We start from the raw sequence: 20448 nt of genomic DNA, 5'->3' as shown, positions 1-20448 counted from the left end.
ACATCTTCCTCTGTGAGTTACAGAGAAACTTTTTATAAAATTTGGGCTTAACATCATAGTAAAAAATCCATTGACCCCTCCAGTTGTTTATTAGGTCATCTCTTTGCAGTGTATTATTTCTGGATTTTCTCTTATATGGATCCTCATTAATGTTTTATTTATGTACTTCTGAAACATTTCCAGTGTGTGGACCTGAGTGATTGGGGCTGCTCTTGCCAGAAGACACCAGCAGCCAGGGGATAGCCAGACTGCAGGGCTGAGATACTGAGGGATGAGATGGCTTCCCCACAACCTGAAACCTTTCCATCACTGCTGGATGGATTTCAAGAAGACTACACAATTTAAGCAGGAGTTCCTGATGTGAGAATCTCTGAGTGAGGGTTTAAAGTTATGTCAAAGCCACAGCTCCTAATGATCAGCCTTTGAGCAATAATTTCAGGGCCAGCCTCTGAGATTTTCTGTAAATTTTCTTTCATCTCCCTTAGAGCATCTGCAAAGGATGGAGAATTCCTAAGAAAACCTGTCCTTTTTCACAAAATATAAATCCTACTAAGAACTATTGTAGTAAAAGCTGTTGACAAATGCATTTCCCCCGTCCCCTGCTGGTAAGTCCTTTAAGTTTGAGGCGTGAGTGACATCAGAAGAATGACAGTGTGGGGGCTGCACACTCTGGGAGACATCTGCCATGCGTCAGACACCGATGAAATGGGATTTGCAAACTACCAAGGAAAGTTGCTGCATAGGAAAAATGAGGGCAGGATTATTGGGTTTTGTCCTTGGCTGGAAAATGCAGGAGGAGTTCTGGCCCTGTGGGAGCCATTGATGCTATTGTGGCCTGGGCTGTGCACAAAGTCCTGCCCTTTTGATTTAGAGTGTTTATTTGTTTCCAAATCTCTTTTCCCACCATCCCTCATTTCTACTCTCTCTGGGGATGATTCAGGGGAGTAAAACCACATGCGTATAACACCCATCCAGCAAAAACACTTGAGGACACACTTTAAACTGAGCAAGTGTTTTATTACTTCCTGAAGAAGAATGTTTTTACAAAGTGATACCTGTATGTTTACTACAAATAATACATCTTATAAACAAATCATTTTAACTAAAGAGAAACCTGTAGCAACTGCCCCTGTTGCCCAGCAATCAAAGGAGGCTGGCAGAAGGAAGCAATAACTTTGGAATTAATAGAAATAACTAATTCTGACTCTGCCAATTACTTGCTTTTGATTTTCTTTCCCCTCTTGCTGTCTTTGTTCCTTCTTGACTGTCTGCTCCATTTCCTTTGTATTTTTCAATCACACTGTTGCTTTTTTTTTTACTGAAACAAACAAAACCCAGAAAATTACATTGTTTGTTTGGCCACTCTTTAGAGGGCTGAGGAACTCTGTTCACTGAAACCATCAGGGTAAATAGATAGCAGCACAGATATAAGTGTGCTCAATGCAGGCCAGTATTTACCTTGGGTGTCTGCATATTCTTTTGATGTGAAAGGAGTATTGTGCTGTCCTCGGTGCTTTGCCACAGAAGCCTTTCTCCAGCAGAAAAACTGAGAAAGCAGGGTTAATCATTAGCTGCTTTGCACCTTGGTGGCTTCAGAAGGCTGTGTGGAGATCTTGCAGATCACAGCCCTCAGGCACACCCAAAGGCTGTGCAGGCAGTCTGGAAAGGAAGAGCTGGAGGTGACCATTCCCCTTGCAAGGCTCCAGCTGTCCCAGATAAACACTCGTGCAGGAGTGAGGAGGGGGAGCTGCAGTGGGAGGGTCCCCAGGCAGATGTGCTATCCTGCTGCCCCAGAGGGCTCCCTCGCTGCCTGGAGCAGATAAAACAGAAACATGGAACTGGGCTGCCTGCAAGTGTGGGTTACGCTGGGGCCTGGCAGTCACAGGGCACAGCACAGCTCCTGTAACTGGCTGTTCAAACATGGAACTGGGCTGCCTCCAGGTTTGGGTTACACTGGGGCCTGGCAGTCACTGGGCACAGCACAGCTCCTGTAACTGGCTGTTCCCTGCCATGGGAGGCTGAGCACTGGGATTTGGTTGCCAGAGATCCATACCCATACGCTGGGATCTGTGTCACCATCCCAAGAAGCACAAGCAGGCTGTGTGACACACTTCCAGCGGGTCAGAGAGGCACCAAGGAGGCCAGGAGGACTGAGAAGGTCAGGAGGACGCTGTGGTATCTGGGGCTGGGATGAATCACCTGAGCAGAGGGAAGGCTCACTCGTGCTACACGCCCTGGTAGGAAGTGCTGGGCTCTTGCTGCCCTGACTGCTGGAGCAGGCCAGAGCCATCACGTAGGATGATGGCAAATGATAATGATGGCTAAATTAAATTACAGTGATCAAGCAGCTCCTCCTGTCCCTCCTGAAACACTTGCAGCCCACACAGTGCCTGCATGTTGCCATACAGAAGATCTCAGGAGCGGCCACTGGTGCACACCCAAATCCTGGTTCACCCACACAGTGTCCTAGAGGGCAATCCACTGGGATGGCTGTCTCCCATGGAGGACTGTGTCAGCCCAGCCTGTTACAACTCCTTGGGGATATGTGAACACACAAACACTATTGGCTGACTTTCTGTGTGCTCATAGTCTGTAACCAAGTCTCCGGGAAACATTTTTTCCCACTTAGGATTAGATACAAAGGTGTTGGATATAATTATCAACAATAGAGAAGCTTTGAAGACCAATTTTAAAAATAGCTCCTAATTTATTGATTTTTAACAGTTAGTGTCTGTGTTTTGATAATGCCTATAGTGATTTTATATCACTACTGTGCTATAAAATGCATGCACTGAGCTTTAACAACAGGGGCATGCTATGCTACTGCTCCTCAAATATATATTTTGCTTATTTATACACTTCATTTTTTTACAGGAAGAATATCCTTCTGAAACAGAATTCCCAAGAAAAAGATAGGTCCTGGTTTATTTAACTGGCAAAGGCACAAAGTTTGTCTATTTTATGTGGCTAATAAAAAACTGAATAAGCATATTCCTAGTACTTTAGTTGGCAGTGTTCAGGATCCTAAGGTTATACACAGTTTAACTGCAGCTTTTTACACAAGAGCTTGACAAATGACAGGAAAAAAGACCTTTAGCCCCACAGTTAACTAACTAACAGATAATATACATTGTTAGTCAATAAGGGAGATGGAACACGTATTTCACAAACAGATTACTTGGAAACTTGACTGACAAGTCCTTCCTGGGACAGCCACTGTAACTGCTGGATTTAATAACTGCTTTGTCATCTTAGCACTGATGGAAATGGATTCCCTCCATTGGCTCTGCAGCTACTGTAGAACATCATTTAATCCACCCATGCCAATCTGAAACCTTATTTGCCCAAACATTAAGGCAGAAACATCTAGTTAGGTATAAAGCAGGTTAACACAAATAAAGCTCAGAAGAAGCAATGCTCACAGTCACTATTTTGCTATGCAAATAGCCATTGATAATGAACTCTATAGAATTAGCTTGTAAGATCTGGATGAAGGTGTTTTCAAAACTCATGCCCCAAGTGAGGCTCCTCCATGTTTAATCACCTACATAGATGACCTGCTTTCCAAAAGCATCCACCCCTTATGTTTGCTTCTGAGCAAACTGTCACCTGCCCAGGACTGATTAAATCAAAACACCTCCGCCGTGCCTGTGAGTTTTAATTTGGAGACCCAGCCTTGAGCATCACATTTCTGGCATATTGCTATAGCCATTGGTATTGGCAGGACAGGCCACTGGGTTCCACTCTTCCTGCTGGCATTACTCAGTTTGTGTCATTAAAGAACTCACTTAACTCATGATCTTTAATGTAAGAATAAGAGCAAAATCCTTGTTTTATGGTGGGCAAAACTAATGGTGGGGGCAGGAGTCACTTCATTAACCATTGACCTAATCTCCAAGCAATTCACACCAGGCTGTCTCTATAACCCAGGGCAGAAATGCGCACTCTAAGGATGGAATTCATCTGATCAAGTACACAGCATTGTAGGAGGAGATAAACCATGTTGCAGACTCCACTGACAAAGCTGATTAGATCTCTGCTGACTCTAAAGGGAGACTTGTGATCACAAGATGTTTGTGTATCAGCTACCCATTCCCAAACATGAATCCCTCCCTTCTTGTCCAGTTGAGGCTGTGGTTTCATGACCAGCATCAATGGATGCAAGTACACGGTCACACACTTTTCCCTGCCCCAATCACATGGTCCTGTGTGTCAGCTCCAGCAATCCTGCTGCCCTAGGTAAATAGGATTAGCTTGCTGGACTGATGAAAAGCAATGAAGATGAAAAGGAATTTGGTTTTTGGTTGCACTGGCAGGCAAAGCTGATGGCCCTTATGGCATCACATACCCTAACTGCTAGATCTGAGGCCTGGTTGGGAGCAGGAATACAGTTTCTGAAAGGGACTTGCAATGGCCCCTTTTGGCACCACCTTTTAATTAAACCAGCTTAAGTTGAGAACAAAATGGCCTCTGTAGAAGACAGTCTGGAAAATTAATAGATGCAGTTATAGAACATAAACTTAACATGTCTATGTTTACTGCCCTGGGATATGATTTGACAAACATCAAACATAATTGATCCTTAAAAAGAGGCCTTCATGTCTCCATCCTTATGTGAAGGGCATGTAGTGTCTGGGAAAAGCAGCAGTGTCCAGCAGGTTTCAGAGGTGGGATTGCAGCACATTCCAATTCAAAGCATCAGTATTTATTGTGTAATAAAGGCAAATTCACCCACCTAAATCTGACCCAGTAAATATCTAATCCATCAATGGTAAAATGATGAGTATGCTATAGTTCAGCCACTTGAATGGCTTTCCAGCCTTTGTGTCAGGACAGAGGGCTGCAGCTCTTGCCTGGTGTGTGCTGTGGCAGCAGGAGCAGAGTGTGGCTAGGTGAGCTGGCTGGGAGCACCAGCAGCACCTGGGCTGCCCTCCAGGTGAGACCTGGTGGCGCCAGGTCAGAGCAGGAGCCTGCCAGGGGTGCTGCCCAGGGCCCCGAGCCCGAGCATGCCCTGCACATCCTGTGCCACCAGGCTCTGTGCCACGCTGCAGGCACTGCACAAATGAGAGGATGTGCTGTATCCTGTGCTCATGGCTGTTCCAGGAAGCAGCCTGTAAACTCTGCATGTACACAGCCAGGGGGATGGCTTCCTTTCCAACCTGCCTGGGGATCTTCCTCTTCTGGAACCATGCTCTTACACAGCCTAGCTCAGTCACTGGGACTGAGGTCTTTGCACAGTGTGCCCTTGATGCCACTGAGCTCCCAGGAGACAGGGAGATAAACCAGCACAGCTCCATTCCTCAGGGCAAAATGTGCCACCAAAGGGCATTGCTTCTTTGCAGCACTACATGGAGGTGCTCTGCAGCCTCCCACAACTCAGACCTGCACTTGTTGAACTAGTTTTGAACTGCCTTTTCCAATGCCAGTACATGCATGTTTATGAGTTCCTACAGTATTAACTGTTCCTGCAGGGACTTACCTCAAAGGACCTGAGTGATTTTCTTCCAACAAGAGACCATCCAGAGATCCTTCACCAATGAAATCCAGCATGCTACTGTGAAAAAGAAAATTCCTGCCCCTTATTAAGCAGCTCAGGCCCCAGAAAGTACTGTGAGCTCTGAGAGGACCTGATACTGTAAATAGGTGTATCAGGCACCACTGTGATTAGCACACATCTCTCTCAGAGCCTGTCCTCAGCAATTACCCGTTGATTCCTTGACACTCATTATCATGGCTCCAACAGAATTGTCTTGTTCTCATGTTCTTCCTAAAGATAATAAAAGGCAGAGCTTAGCAGTATGATTTATTAAAAATGCCATAAGAAGGATAGTAATTTATTTCAGTAATAATTAAAAATGTTATGAACCAATCAGATGCAAAGACATATTTTCATTCCAGAATTCCATATTTACAGAATTTTCCGATCCCTCTTGAGTCATTGTTACTCTTTCCACCAGAGAGCCACACTGTGTGCAAAAGTGAGTAACACCACAAGTTCTCCTGCCTTTTTTCCTTTAATGATTAATATGGTGGTGATTTTTCTACTTGGATCCACTCAAGCACTGGCTAAATAAGGCATTAGCTCTAACTAATGCCTTATCAGTATTAATTTCACAGCTGATTTGAGCAACTATTTTGCCTGCCTACTTGTGGATATTAAGAAAATACTATTTGTATCATAAGCAGAAAAATTGGTAATCAAAGCAGCCGGGGAATGCTCTTTAATCCACCAAAAAAGGCATGCCTGTTCATTAGAAATAATTACAGATTGGCCATACAGTTAATTGTGCCCAAAGTTCTGGAGCATTTACAGGAAACTGAATGCCATTGAATCAAGTGAGCAGCTTGAAAGTAAAAATGCAAAATAAAGGAAAGATCAAAACTGGACATAAGAGAGGCATATTTTAAAAATGAGCTGTTTCTTCATTAGGGAGAAAATGTTTCAGAAGGGAAAAAAAGGGTTTTTAATCTGCTTTGCAAGGTTCAGAAGAAGTATAGTGGATGACACACTGATCACCTCAACTTGCCTGGAGTTCCGCCACCAACTTCCAAAGAGCCCAGATTTCACAGACACAGTAATCAGGCAGAAGAAGAAGAAGAAATCACTTTGTAGAGCAAGGTATCCTTCATTTCCTATCTCAGTGCCAATTACAGCTATAGCCTTTCTTCACAGGTCACAAACAAAAGCATGTAAGCACACGCTTAACGCTTAACTTGCCTCTGTTCAAAGAAGGCCTTTTAATTAACTGCAAACACATGTCTAAGTCCTTTCCTTGATAAAGCTGCTTTCCTGAATCAGGCATAACAGTGAATCCAACCTGCAGCTACATGAATAGAAACACTCACTTTTCATTTGTGTTGTTTTTTGTTACAAGGAGCAACCTTTTTTATGCAGGTCTCTGGACAGTGAGTGCTTCTGTTGGCTTTGGTGATGCCGACTGCATCTAATTTGAAGAAACCTTGTAAGGACAGCTACCAGAGAGAGAGACACTCACTGCCTGTGAGAAACACAGCCTAAAATGAAAGCTGACAGCCTTGAAGTGGAACAGACAGATGGAGACATGTTTGCCACAGTCCCACAAAGCCCTCATTAAAAGCCGGCAGGTCTGATGACTGCACAGAAAGGGGAAGAGTTAGGTGTTAAAAGGAGGCAGTGTGCTCTGTAATATGTGCCTGCATCCATGGTTTCTAGGCAGGGTTTCACCTTTTCCAAGTGGAAAGGCACAGAGTGATGCAGAGCCCTCCGTGGTGGAGACCTCTCCACTTGCAACCCTGCGCAGAAATTCAAAGGGAAAAAGCAGTGGCTTTATTTGCTCAGCAAACACGCTGAGTAACAGCAGAACTGCCAGCCAAAGTCCTGCTCCTCACACAGGGCTCAGCCAGCTCGGGAGAGCCCAGCAGGACTCGTACAAAACGTTTTGCTGCAGGACAGGTGACAAGCAGCAGCTCTCTGTTCAGACTTGTCACCTGGCTCTGGGGGGGAGAAGCTGTGTGCCAGACATCCACAGCTAGAGCTTTTATGGTAAGTAAACAGATTTTAGATGGGTCCTTCCACATCTGTGGACCGGAAAGTGAGCTGAGAAAGAATTCTTTGAGTCATGAACAATGCCTGGAAGCCTAAAAAAAAAAAAAAAAAAAAAAAACCAACAAAAAATCCAGAGTCCTCCCTACTCTGAAGACAAAGTATTCTCCCTAAAAGCATAAGCAGGAACATTGTGTCTCCTGTGAAACACCATTTATGGTCTCATTAGGTACCTGTATCAGTCACTTTCCCATTAATCTTAAAATTGATGATGCTGCCAGATGGAGAGCCCTAAGTTTAGGAACTATACTTGTTTCTCTTGGCTGCTGGTGCATGGCAATACAATAGAAAAGCCTGGAAACTGCAGCATACAGCCCACTGGTTTACAAGAAAGAGTGTGGGGAAGAGGTAGCAGTGTGAACTCTTGTGTGGTCCAGCTGCCAGTCCATGCCTGGCACGTCCAGCAAGGGGACTGGGCTGCCACAGGGGATCATTCATCAAAGTCCCTGTGTTTGAAGCCCACAGAGACAGCAGTGGCTGGGTCAAAACTGTACGCCCAGCCCTATTCATCAGGGAGCAGTGGAAGGCCTCAGGAACCATTTTTCTTCCCTGCCTGGGAAGAAACCACGCCCTCCCATTCTCCTGGGGTATATTGTCCATGTCTTGTGGCTTTTGGCCCCAAGTAGAATTAAGCATTCAGTGTGGTAAAATAGGACAAAAAGCTATCCCTGGACATGGCCAAGGATCAACAGGATGCCATCCTCTAAGGGGAAGGCTGCAGTACACTGACCAGTGGTGTGGAGCAGATCAGGAGGTCTCATGGTGGAGAGATGTTGAAAGGATCACAACTGGATCTGGACATCATTTGCATACTAACAAAGGAGTCCAAAAAGCCCTAACTCCCCTCCTTAAATCAGTCAAAGCTCTTGACGAGTTTTTAATGAAATTTTATTCATCAGGGTTCTACTGATATTGATATCTTGTTTATTTCTCTCAGGAGGGGACTGAGTACTTTTAATCAAGAAAATTATGACACCCCAGTGGCAACCAACTAAAACCCAGTTTCACAAATTCCTGGAGCTGAGCCAATGAGAGACACCAAACTTGCTGTCCTCCCTTCCTTCCTCCCTAAATTCCATTGGATTAATAGCAATCCCTGTAAAATGATGACCCACTTCACCTGCAGGAATTAAAAGAGGTTTGAGCTGTACCAGTTTCTTTGACCCATATATCCTAAATTTGGGCAATTCTTCCTTGTTAACTAATGGCCTTGTGTGGGAGTGAGGACGACACAACACGGGCATGTTGCGTTTCCATGTAATCACCGTTCAGCTTCCCGGTTATTTACTCCTCAGCGAGTGACGTTAGGGCATACGGGAAGCCAGGCAGCTGAGGAGAATGTCACAGCAATATAATTGCTGACTCTCTTTACAATGGCCATTAAAGAGTTCTGGGCACACTGCTACCGCTACATCCAGCGTGTAGCATACCTAGATTCTGACACAAGAAGCAGAAAACAGGGTTCAGGGTCACAGGTCAGCACAGCAGTGGCCAAGCCAGCTGTGCCATGTGAGGAAGGTTGCACAAAGGTGAGGGAATGGCATACATGGATAACAGTGTGGTATCCAGGTGTGGACTCATGGGGATGCTGCCGAGCACAGGGGAATCACTGCTCTCAGTAATTCTCATTGATAATGCTTTCCTTGTGGACATGTAAGCACCTTCTGTCATTTTACTGCCCAAACAAAGCCAGGAACTTTTGCTTGGACCCTGAATCACAATCCCTTTGAAGTATAGGAAGGACATTTTGCATTCTGGCTGGCAAAATGCCCTTCCCTCTCAGGGCACCAGCTCTCCTCCTGCCCCTCTGGGCCCACACACAGCTACACCCACAGCTGCAGAGCCAGGGCTGCTCTCTCCCCTCACGTTCTGCTCATGGAATATTCTTTCACCCTCTTTCTCTTGCTGCCATGTTAGTTCGTTCCCTAGAACACAGTGGGCAAAGTAAGAGGTCAGCTCTGCCTTTTCGTAACCTTGTGATTTATTTTTTTTTAAATTTTGTGGTTATGCTTCTGTGATTTTTCTGGATGTCTCCAAATACTTGCTTTCCCTTTCCTGACTACAAGCCTAACAAACAGTGTTAGCATTTACCTTTTAGCATTTACATATTTTTCCCTATATTATTACAGGAAAATAATTATAAAATTTATTAATTAGTATTTAACGTTTTAGCAATTATTATATATTTATTTTATTAATATGTTATTATTTTATACAGCCTTTCAAAACTTCAAGCAAAACTTCTCTTCCAATTGTTTTAGCGGCCCATCAGTTATTAGTGATCGCGTCCGCACTTATCTTCCGGCCCTCAGCGGCACGAAAAGAATTAAACAGAGCCGACCCCCCGCAAAAAGTCACCGAAAAGCGCAAATCCCACCCGCAATCCCGGCTCCGGACGCGTGACGTCACAGCGCCCCTCACGCCGGGCCCCGCCCCCGCGGCCCGCAGGGGGAGCCCCGCCCCCAGGCGCGCGCCGGGCAGGGGCCGTGTGAAGCGCACCTTTTGCACGAGTCCCGCTCGCCGCGGGCGGGGCCTGCGGGGGCGGGGCGGGAGGGCAAAGCCGGCGGCGTCAGCCAATGGGGATCCGTAGTTCCCCAACGCGTCACGCGTGGCCCCGCCCACTCCCCGTTTCGGGCGCGGGCGGGCGGAACGGGGAGGCCGCGGCTCGCTGGGCGTTACCGGGCGGGGGCGGGGCCCCGCTGTCGCGAGGGCGCGCGGGCCAATGGCAAGCGGTGCCGGGCGCGGGGGCGGGAGGGCACGGCCGGGCGGGCGGGGCGCGTCGGCCAATGGGGCGCGGGCGGGGGCGTGGCCGAGGCGGCGCTCGGGTTCCGTGTGAAAAGAGTGAGGGGGCTCGGGTGCAAAGTTTGCTCGCCCGGCGCCTGCGGAGGGAGCGGCGGCGGCGGCGGCGCGGGGGGAGCGGAGCGGAGCGGCCGCCCGAGCGCTCGGGGCTCCGACCGCCCGCCACGCTCCTCGCGCCTCCGCCGGGGTAGCCGCGATGTGCGGGGGGATGGCGGCGCACGGTCCGGGCGGGCCGCGGTGCTGGCAGAACCGGCGGGCGCGGCTGCTGTGCATGCTGGCGCTCACCTTCCTGTTCTTCGTGGTGGAGGTGGCGGTGAGCCGCGTCACCTCGTCGTTGGCCATGCTCTCCGACTCCTTCCACATGCTCTCCGACGTGATGGCCTTGGTCGTGGCGCTGGTGGCCGTGCGCTTCGCCCAGCGCACCCGCGCCACCAAGAAGAACACGTTCGGGTGGGTGCGGGCCGAGGTGATGGGCGCCCTCGTCAACGCCGTGTTCCTCACCGCCCTCTGCTTCACCATCCTGCTGGAGGCCATCGAGCGCTTCACGGAGCCCCACGAGATCCAGCAGCCGCTGGTGGTCATCGCCGTGGGGGTGGCGGGGCTCATCATCAACCTGCTGGGGCTCTGCCTCTTCAACCACCACGGCGTCGGGGGCCACGGGCACGCCCACGGCCACGGGCACTCGCACGGCGGCCGGCAGCAGCACCCCCGCGGCGGCCCCAAGCCCGAGCAGCCGCCCGGCGACGGCGAGGCTGCGCTCAACCGCGACGAGACCAGCACCTTGGTGGAGAACTCCAGCAGCTCCAACGGAGTCAGCCAGGAGAAGCTGGGTAAGCCCCGCGGGCAAGCGCCGCTGCCCCATCCTCGCGTAGGAAAGAGGGAGAGGGCCTTTCCCCGAGTGGGGCGGTGGCCGTCCTGGTCCCACCTGGTGCGGGCTCTGTCAGGGCTCTGTGGGGACCCTCTGTCCCCACTCCTGGGAAAGAGGCGAGAAACTTTCTCGGCAGCTCTTGGGGCACATGGCTGTCGCACCTCTTCCTCGCGCCTTTCCTTCGGATGCCCTAAGCTGCATGTTTGTCTTGCAGACTGGTCACAGTGTAGAAGAGTCTTAGGATAAAGCAGTTTGCCCTGGGAAAAAAGTTGGTTCTGCAAGGGAAGGCACATGACAAGCGTTCCTTGCCTAGCGACACGAGCTGTCACAAGACGCTCTCCTAATGCCATCCCAACTAGCTACACATCAAATGGAGCGCGGCTCAGTGCCTCGGTCCCAGCAGCTGGATTGCTCCATTGGGTCGGTTATCAGCTACCTGGAAGCTACTCTCCGTTAAACCAAAGATACCGACATGTATTCCACTGCAGTAACGTTGTGCTTCTTCATAGCATCGGTATTTATAGGAAGAAGTCTTGGAGATTGCCAGTCAGAACTGTGGAAGCCGGAATGTGGAGCATGCTGGTGTCAGGACACACGTGTGGTGTTCTGGAATAATTTTTGTTTAGCTTTCTAAAGCATGCACCTTCCCACTGACCTGCATACAGGCATACGTTTAAAATCTTCCCTTCCCAACTGTGGTTAAACAGTTTCATGGGTAGGAATTTCTAGGGTTATTTTTTAGTGGATCCGCAAGCCTGGATAGCTGATAATGAAGCTGCTTGGTTGAAGCCAAGTATTGCATGCTAGCGGAGTGAAAGGTGTGTGTGATTGCCACCTCTCTGTTCCTAGGGCATCCTTGTCACCAGAAGGAATGGACTTCAGGCTTTGGAACCAATTTCTCTCCTCCTGCTTCAGGGTGACATCAGCAGACCGTTTTTTTAGCTTAAAGGGAGCTTTAATTGATCGGAGTGAACTTTGCTACAGTTTCAGGTTTTCTGTGATCAGAGGTTCCAATACACATTTGAGAAACTTAGTTTCTGTTTCTCTGACTCCATGTTGGTCTTGGAAAGACAGGTTTTTCAAGAGGATAGGAAAGTTCCTCTGAAAACACTACACCATCTTCTTGACCACGTAATAAGCTCTTAATGTTGGTTTAGTTCCAGCAAGGTATCCTAATAATTAGTTTCAGACAATGTAAAATTCCCTTTACCCTTAGTCTCATACATATCTTGGCTTGGGAATGATTCTTTAATGGTGAAAAGTTGTGCTTTTAGCCAAGTTTTGGACTAGTTAGAGAAAAAAGTTATAGCATGGATTAAAATGCATATTGTTGTGAGCTAACTTGTCTGGAATGTCTCATGGATGTGCTTCTGGCAATAACAAATAATTTGTTTTGGGTGTTTAGGTGGTAATAGGTCATAATTTTGGTCACAGTGAAACTTTGAAATAAGTTTGTATTTCCTTCAGTGCCCTGTCATGATTATGTAATGGATGGAGCTACTCATAGTTTGCCTATGAAAAGTTGCAGGTAGAGGTGATTGGAGGCTTAGGAGAAGATAAAAGATGTAGAGATGATGACAAAGGTGATCCTGTGCCTTCACTGGAAATCACAGAGTGGGGTAGTCCTGATTTCCTAAGGTGGAAGTGAAAAATAGGCATAGCCTTAGGGTCTAGTCCTGCACAGATATTTCTATGGATGCACTTTATGCAAAACAATCTTGGTTTTGTTCCATTTCAATGAACATATTTCAAATGGACGTGTTTTAACCATTTGTCATTAAAAAAAGGTTCCAAATTAGTTCAAGAGCTTTCTGCAACTATGTGTCCTGTTACCCACTCATATAGATAGCTGTACTTTTTAGATTTCCATTATTCCAAGTACTTGGTACAAAGTAGAGTGTTCCTCTTTCCTTGCTCTCATTGTGGACCTTGAGGTCTGAACTCTGTAACCTGAGATATTTCCCTCTAATGTATTTACTTCTCTGGAAAGTTACAGGTCCCATGTTCCATAACTCCTAGGGGTAGTGTGGAAAATGTAGCTGGAGCTTCAGGGTAGAAATGTACTGGGTGAGGTAAAGAGCTGGGGCTTGGAACTGAGCCTTGGTGGGAGCTCACTCCCTCTTCAGAGAAGGAAGGACTTGAGCGCACTCTGCAACTGCAGAATGGCAGCCACAAGGACAGAACAGCAGAAGCTGCACGTCTTGTTAATGTTTACAAAGCTCTGAACTCAATAACCTCAGAGGCAGTAAGAGCTCCTTGTTTCAGTTTGTCAGGCCAGGAACTAGTGCCTGTTGCTTTTCTTTACCACTGGAAGTAGCCAAAGAAGAACTTCTGAAGAAAAGCAGGAGGTTAATCATGTACAGTTCCCTCCAATTTGAACATTGGAAGATTGTTTTCTTTCTGAAAGGATTCTTCTTTGTAGTGATGTGTATGTTTATTCCCATGTAGCTGGTTAGCTGTGTGTTGGAGTGATAAATACTGCAGACAGTTGTGGCAAAGGAGGGCACTGAAATGTTAATTTATGTACAGTCCATGGCATATGACTTTGGACATCAGAAGCTGTATGTCACTCAACAGCTATATGTCGCTTGCATAAAAATATAATTTTACTATTTATTTATTTATTCTGAAATATAAATAACAGTAATTCATATCCTCAGAGTTTCAGTGATAATTTACACTGTCCTAGGGTAAATTCTGCTGGTAAATTCTGTGTTTTAGACCTAAAATTTCAGCTGATTGTATCTCATAGTCCTGCTAACTCCATGCACCATCTTGGAAGATCTTCCTTTTCTTTGAATTCAGAAGCCTCTTGAAAAGGCAGTGGTAAACCTGAAAAGAAGCTACTACACAGCTGTATCACACAGCTTTTGAGCTTCTAGCTTCAGATTTTAATATGAAATAGCAATCCTATGGGTAAAGATGGATTTTAGCAATGTGATCAGTCTATTGGTGTTTCAAAAAAAGGAACAAATGTACCTAACTAAGCTACTTAAACCAGCTTTTTCTCATATGCTCTGTAACTCTGCATTTTGTTTAGGAAAGAAGCAGTGAATAGGCAAATGGTTATATGGCTGGAAAGGTGAAAGTAGTTTTTCAGTACAGTAATTAAAATGTGGTCATCTTCATTCTGTGCCACTCTACGTCTTTAATCTCCATGTAGAAACAGTTGCCTTCTAGGTTATTTAGATCACTTATTGGGAAAACTGAGTTTTCCTCAGCCAAAGATGTTGCTAAGTGTGTGGGTTGAGCTGCTTTTCGGCTTCATACTAAGTGTGCCATGCTTACTGCTGGATATGATTTTATAAGGAGTTACAGTACCATGTTGTATTATAGCTCGTGACTAACTGTTTTATTGTTTTCTTGTCAGGTGATATGAAGGATGACCTGAGTGACGTACAAGTGAATGGGAATGCTGGCCATTATCCTCTGGATGAAGAGGAAGTTGAAGAAGACTCTAGTGCACAACTTAACATGCGTGGAGTTTTTCTGCATGTTTTTGGAGATGCCTTAGGTTCAGTAATTGTGGTAGTGAATGCCTTGCTCTTCTATGGCTTGTGGAATCCATGCCCTGAAGATGGGCCTTGCTATAATCCATGTGTCAATGATCATTGCATGGAAAATGTTACTTTATTCCGAGCACTTGGCAGCACTAACAAGTCAGAGCAAGATGGCATTACGGTGGCTGGTCCTTGCTGGTTGCTATATTTAGATCCTGTCCTCTGTTTGATTATGGTCTGTATACTCCTTTACACAACTTACCCGTTGCTTAGGGAGTCAGCCCTCATCCTTCTACAGACCGTTCCCAAACAAATAGACGTCCATTCTTTGAACTCAAAGCTACGTACCCTCGAAGGAGTCGAAGCGATCCACGAATTACACATTTGGCAGCTAGCAGGCAGCAGGATCATTGGCACCGCTCACATCAAGTGTCCCGACCCTTCCACGTACATGATGGTGGCCAAGCGCATCAAAGAGATCTTTCACGACGAAGGCATTCACGCAACGACCATTCAGCCCGAGTTTGCCAGCGTTGGCTCTGAGTCAGGGAGAGGGAAATGCGAGTTTCCTTGCAGGACTCAGTGTGCTTTGAAGCAGTGTTGTGGAGCAGGAGAAGCTAGTACTGCAAAGAAGACAGAAAAGTCGTCATCGCTTAGTATTTCTTGTTCAGAAGTTGTCATTGAATTTCCGAAAACGAGGAGGACTAAGTCGGAGAGCATCCCTTCAGTGAAGCTGGAGGCGAACGCCGATCAAAATGAGCAGTTTGAGTCATCTTTGTAACTCCCTGAAGGGTGCTACCTGAGCTGTGGAGACTTTGTCAACAGCTGTGTTGCAAGAGGAAGAGACAGACGTTCGAGATGCAATTTTGCCAAATAGTGTAATTGCTGAAGTCCTTGTTCTTGTCATATTGCTAAATATAGAATGCTTGTTTTAAAGAATATAATGTCACTGTCATGATACAATGCGTTTGTGTTGACTTTGTTTGACTGGGACAGACAGAAAGTGCATCCATGCTGTAGCACTTCAGAAAACCAGTTTCAACATTTCAGCAGAGACACTTTTTGCTGTGCTTCAAATTAAGATACTTTTTTCCAGTGAAAAGGTATTTGAGGGATGAGCATGTAGGAACTCAATTTGTGTTACAGATTTCTTGGACCTACTTTTTCCTTTAATATTTGATTTGTAGATACCTTAATATATTGTTTATTTAGAAGCCCTAAGAAAACCAAAGTTCATAGAACATTTTTAAAGATATAACTACTAAAAACTGGAAACCACTTTGCAGTTTCACATATTTTTCTTAAAGCTATGTAATAATAATAAAAATTGTGAAGGCTTTTCTAGTGAATTTATCGCACAGCATATTTTACAGACAACATCATGTGATTGTCAGAAATTGTCCCCTCTTCTTCTGGTAAGGTAGCTAGGTAATTGAAAACAACAGAAGTGAAAGGGTTTCTTCTGTCAGAATGGCAGTTCAAGCTACTGTATATTGCTCTGTGATCCAGACATGAGACTAGTTGATAAAGTAACACAGCCTTCTCTGTTTTATGGATTTTCTGCTGTTTTCTCTTACTTTCAAGTTGTGTCTGGTCATGAAAGTCTTTGAGGTTTAAGGAACCCTTGACTCAACAGTGCTATGAATAAATACTCAGCTGATGCCGAGTTTACTAAGATAAAATAATAAGTTCTGTCAGTAAGTGCTCTGTTGGGGAAGGTCTGCCAAGCACTGACAGTGTAGCTCCAGCTTTCAAGCACAGACAGCAGCTCCCCAAAAATAATGGTGCATTTTGCTTCTAGCTGAGTGTGTCTGTAAACACTTGCAGTGACTTCAGTCCTGGTCCCCCACCATGTCCTCAGGAGCCCTCCACTGACTTTTGAGGAAGTGGTGCAGGGATCACTGTATTTCACACTTCGAGATGCTTATGGATCACATTTCACTTACTCAGTATCTGCATCTATGGTTTAAAATCTTGACTCAGTTAATTGACAACTGTCTCTAAAGAAGCTGTTACAGTGTGCTGCCAACTTACACCTTAGGAAAGGAGAAACTTGCTCTGTGGACTCCGTGAATTTGGCAGAGATGAGGTGAGAGTTGAAAGACAAAACATACAAGAAATCTATTCTAAAACCCTGGCCCTTTTGATCCACTCTCATGTCATGTATGGGAACTAATGTCTTGTGATTAACAGATTGCTCCTGTGTGCAAAACTGGAAAACAACTCAGATCTTCCATTCTTTGCTTTATGACTCTGGACACGATAAACACTTTGCCTCAGTTTCCCTGTCTTCAAATGGGGATAATACCTACCTCACAGGGGTGTTGTGAGGCTTAACTGTTGTGTGAAGAGCTCTGAGATCTGTTACTGGAAGGCACTGGAAAGAGGATAAGATACTAGATTACCTGGCCTTTACTACTTCTACAAATGCATTGCAATACCTAGGCTCAACCAGAGGGAACTGAGGATAGTTTTGGCCTTATGAAATTCTTTGATGCTGTGGTTTTCAGGTTTTTAACAGTATTTAAATATAGATTTTTTTAAAAAAGAATGTTTTGTTAGTGAAGAGAATGTAGCTTTGCCTCCAGATACAGAACACCTCCCTAGTTTGCATTTCTAATTTGTGTCTTGCATCATAATTGCTCCTAAATAGTACAAAGAATAGTCCTGCTGCTCATTGGACCTGGATTGGCCAAGTCAGTCAGTGGTCTCACCCAAGCTCTCAGCAGAGCATTGCAGTCAACTCTCGATTATCCAGGGGTGGGTTACAGTGTTGTGCATTACCTGTGCAGTGAGCAGGGCCAGCACCAGCCCCGTGTGCCAAAGCACAGGAAAGCTGGAGGTGCTGCCTCTGCTGCCAGGGAGCCCCATCACAGGCTGCATTGCTGGGGTGCAGCACAGCACTGCCCAGGGTTCTGCCTCTTGGCTGCTCAGATGCATCTGCAGGAAGCTGTGGATGGGTGGGCTTGGCTTTGTCCTGGCTTGGGATGTTGGTGCCTCGGAGCCACCAGCATTGCTCACCTTCCTCTGTGTTTATGCTTGTTGTATAGTCTCATAAACTAACTTAAATGTGTTAATATAGTATTTATATATGTTTTTGGTTTTTTTCTGAATTATCTTAACTCTTTTTTCTGTTACCTGTATATGATCTAGAGTTGACTGTTAAAGGAGATCTTGTATGAGACTACATTTGCTGAGTATGCTACCACTGCTACTATACTACAGAGTATTAACCTAGTAAATTTTGAAATGAACAAAGTACTATTTTTTTAAATGTGTATCCTTGCTTTCTATGGTAAACTTTCACTAATTATTTTCATCACTAGCTTAAAATTTGTCTCAGTCGTTAGTACGAATTCTTGAGGTTCTGCCATATATCACTAACACACCATAGAACTACTGTTCTTTAGTTTATTTTTAAAAGTACCAACAAATCTAACCATGGTAGCACTGAGAAGTCTGATTAACCTCTTTCCTGTTGCTCTTATAAAAAGAAGGCAACTGGTAAGTCATAACAGTTATCATCATTGGTTAATAGTCTCAGTAAATGCATCTGAATAGAGGGAGTTGTAGTCACTAACTCCATTTTAAACTATTTAATCTTTTTTTTTTTTTTTTTTTTTTGGTGCCAGAAGTCATATTTTTCTATTTCTGTGTCCATTGCAGGCAATGGCTAACTAAAAAGACAAAAAGCTCTCCCCCTGGTTATTTTAAGTATCAGGGCAGGATGCAGAGGTGACAGTGATGATGATGGGGGCAGGGGGGGAGTTGTGTGGCCTCTGTCATGTGCCTGTTGCACATGCAGCACCGGCTGGTGTTACCAGGGCCCTTTAGTCTCCTTAGCCCTTGATGATAAACTCCCTGAAAGTAGAGTGAGGTCAGCATGGTGGCTGTGCAGCAGCAGGAACACAATTTCTCCATTCTGGCTGTAGGAGACCTGACTGTAGCCCACTAGCTTGTGAAATAGCTCGATTTTTTTTTAACTTGCTCTGTCTGGGGTTATACAGACTTGATTTGTTCTGAAGACCACAGTTTAAGAATACTGAGAGCATTCAAAAGCACTGCACAGTCTCTCTTTATTTTATTTTTTTTCCACAAAGCATGAAACTAGTGAATCTCATGTAAGTGAACACTGCAGTGGTGGGGAGCTAATTGTATTGTGTATCACATTCCTGAATTTTTAAAATAAAAGCAATTATGGAACACTGATTTTAAGGAAAAATAAGTTTGTATTTCAGTGTCTAGATTGTTTAGACTTCTGATTAAATGTGTCAGAGATACACCAAACATCACCAGATGAAAAATTTTACTCCATGCCTCATCCAGGAACATGCTATTTTAGAATCACTTCCTAGATTATATCTGCACCTAAGGTGAGATGCAGAACGAATTCAGACACTAAGTGGGCTAGCCACAGTACCATCAGTCTTCCTTTTTAGGAGAGTAAATTGTTTCTGTGCAACCCCTAGTAATTGTAGCTCATTTGCTTTCAACAGCCAGCGTGGGCTTTGTTAATGTCTGCAGTTGCCACATCGCAGTGTGCGGTACGGACGTACACGGAGTTATGTAAGGGAACCAGCCCCAGCTTGTGACTCCCCAAAAGTCATGGCAAGGGCTCACTCTTGAAAATTTCTCTGTTCTTAAATAGTTTCGTCAGCCTGACGAGTGCTTACTTGCACACCAGGTATTACTTGTGGGAGGGAGTCCAAAGCCTCTGCCAGTGTAGCCTAGCTTTAAAGAAAAAAGTACCTAGATTTTATGGATGTATTAAAATCAAGACTGCTATGGTGTTTCTAAATTTGCTGTAGAAATACTGTCAGTTTGGTGTAATTCCAGAATTTATTCCTTTTCCCCATTCTCTAAAAAGAAAGGGAAAAAAGCCCACTGAGTGTCCTAAGACTTGTTAGCAAGTTTAGCTAAATGGACACTGTTAGCTTCTGAAATCGGGCCATCTGAATTTATTAAACACTGCCTGGTGGAGTTTGGGGAGGAGGGATAAAGATTCCTGCCATTCCCCTTCCCCTGCCCCCTGCTTTGACTGCACTTTCTAATCTCTTCAGCTATGGAGAGACTGGGAGGGATGGAGGGGGTGAATTTTGTAACTAGATGTTCCGAGTTCCACGTGGAGGGAATGGGAAATACTGCTAACTATATTTAAAAGCATATAAATATGCTCTGACTATTTTAGCTCCATAGCATAGCATCAGTTACACCCTTTTTAGGTATGCATTTAAGTGGTTCAGGTCCACAGTATCTTTGGCTTTTCCTTTCTCTGCTAGGCAGAAAGAGGTGAATGCTCCATTTGCCTTAGCTAAAGCCAGAGTTGACAATTTTCCAAATCAAACGTAGCTTTGCTGATGACAGAAGGTCTGATTATTCCTTGTGACCTTTGCTTTGTGTGGTTAGCTGCCTGTGAGGTACAGCACCATGTTTTAGCAGGCTCACATTTATATTTTTTGCACTCACTGTGTTGTCTAACTAGTTGAAAAGCAAAACCACAAAGCTGAAAAATATCTTTCATCTGTATGTCTCCAAAAAGCACATGGGATTAATTTGGCTTCTTTTTTTTTTCATGTCCTGGATCCTGTTTCTGAACAATGTTAAAATATAATTGGCATAGCTTGTTCATTAATGATATTTCTTTTTGCCTTCTTTTAAAATAAAGAATAATGGTTTTTTTTTTCTTTTTTTTCTTTTTT

General features: G+C 45.1%; 1 protein-coding gene across 1 annotated transcript; it reads left to right on the top strand.

The window, feature by feature from the left end:
- The first annotated feature begins 10577 nt into the window (after nt 1–10577).
- On the top strand, nt 10578–18958 carry SLC30A1 (solute carrier family 30 member 1). Its single transcript, XM_063152151.1, has 2 exons — nt 10578–11211; nt 14620–18958. The coding sequence occupies exons 1-2, from the start codon at nt 10578–10580 to the stop codon at nt 15528–15530; spliced, it is 1545 nt and encodes a 514-aa protein (XP_063008221.1). The 3' UTR covers nt 15531–18958.
- Nucleotides 18959–20448: the final 1490 nt, after the last annotated feature.

This window comes from Melospiza melodia, chromosome 3 (assembly GCF_035770615.1).
Source record: "Melospiza melodia melodia isolate bMelMel2 chromosome 3, bMelMel2.pri, whole genome shotgun sequence".
Lineage (NCBI taxonomy): Eukaryota > Metazoa > Chordata > Aves > Passeriformes > Passerellidae > Melospiza > Melospiza melodia.
Note: the sequence above shows the minus strand (reverse complement) of the source record. Positions and strands in the feature narration are given on the sequence as shown.

Bases quoted from the DNA above. Each gene is read 5' to 3' on its own strand.
- SLC30A1 (XM_063152151.1), top strand. From the start codon at position 10,578: ATGTGCGGGGGGATGGCGGCGCACGGTCCGGGCGGGCCGCGGTGCTGG. The intron at 11,212-14,619 runs GTAAGCCCCGCG...TTTTCTTGTCAG, and splicing joins AGTCAGCCAGGAGAAGCTGG to GTGATATGAAGGATGACCTG.